This window comes from Opisthorchis viverrini, assembly GCF_000715545.1.
Source record: "Opisthorchis viverrini unplaced genomic scaffold scaffold26512, whole genome shotgun sequence".
Classification (NCBI taxonomy): Eukaryota; Metazoa; Platyhelminthes; class Trematoda; order Opisthorchiida; family Opisthorchiidae; genus Opisthorchis; species Opisthorchis viverrini.
The window spans coordinates 1-406 of NW_008769587.1; the positions used below are offsets into that span (position 1 = coordinate 1).

General features: G+C 48.5%; 1 protein-coding gene across 1 annotated transcript; it reads right to left on the bottom strand.

Moving 5' to 3' along the window:
* Nucleotides 1-7: 7 nt before the first annotated feature.
* Nucleotides 8-136, bottom strand: T265_16330 (hypothetical protein; the record flags this gene model as incomplete). The annotated part of the gene is made up of 1 exon (XM_009179939.1): nucleotides 8-136. A coding segment is annotated over one exon (129 nt), but the record flags the coding sequence as incomplete, so codon positions are not given.
* Nucleotides 137-406: the final 270 nt, after the last annotated feature.

The window sequence follows — 406 nt, forward strand, 5'->3', positions numbered from 1 at the left end:
CTCTAACCACTGAGCCAGTGACCCGTCTGGGGACAGAACACCACTGGCAACGCCGTTGTTGGCCTGATACTTGGGAGTGTCCACGGTGTGGTTCAAATAAACGATTGAATCCAAGTCTCCGCCCTGTTCCGAGAACATGTGAATATGTATTGCTAAGAGTACATAGAGAAAGAGAGAAAACACAGATTGCGTACCGACCGGGGGGATTCACAGACACCAGAAGACTTACCTGCCAAAATCACAGAGTTTAAGGACGGCCGTGGATGGATTGAGGAGCAGGTTCTGTGGTTTGATGTCCCGATGGCATATGCCTTTGTGGTGAATGTAGGCGAGACTTCGGAGTAGTTGATACATGTACAGCTGTAAAACACAAGCGAACAGAAAACCACAAGGACATGAAGAGAGT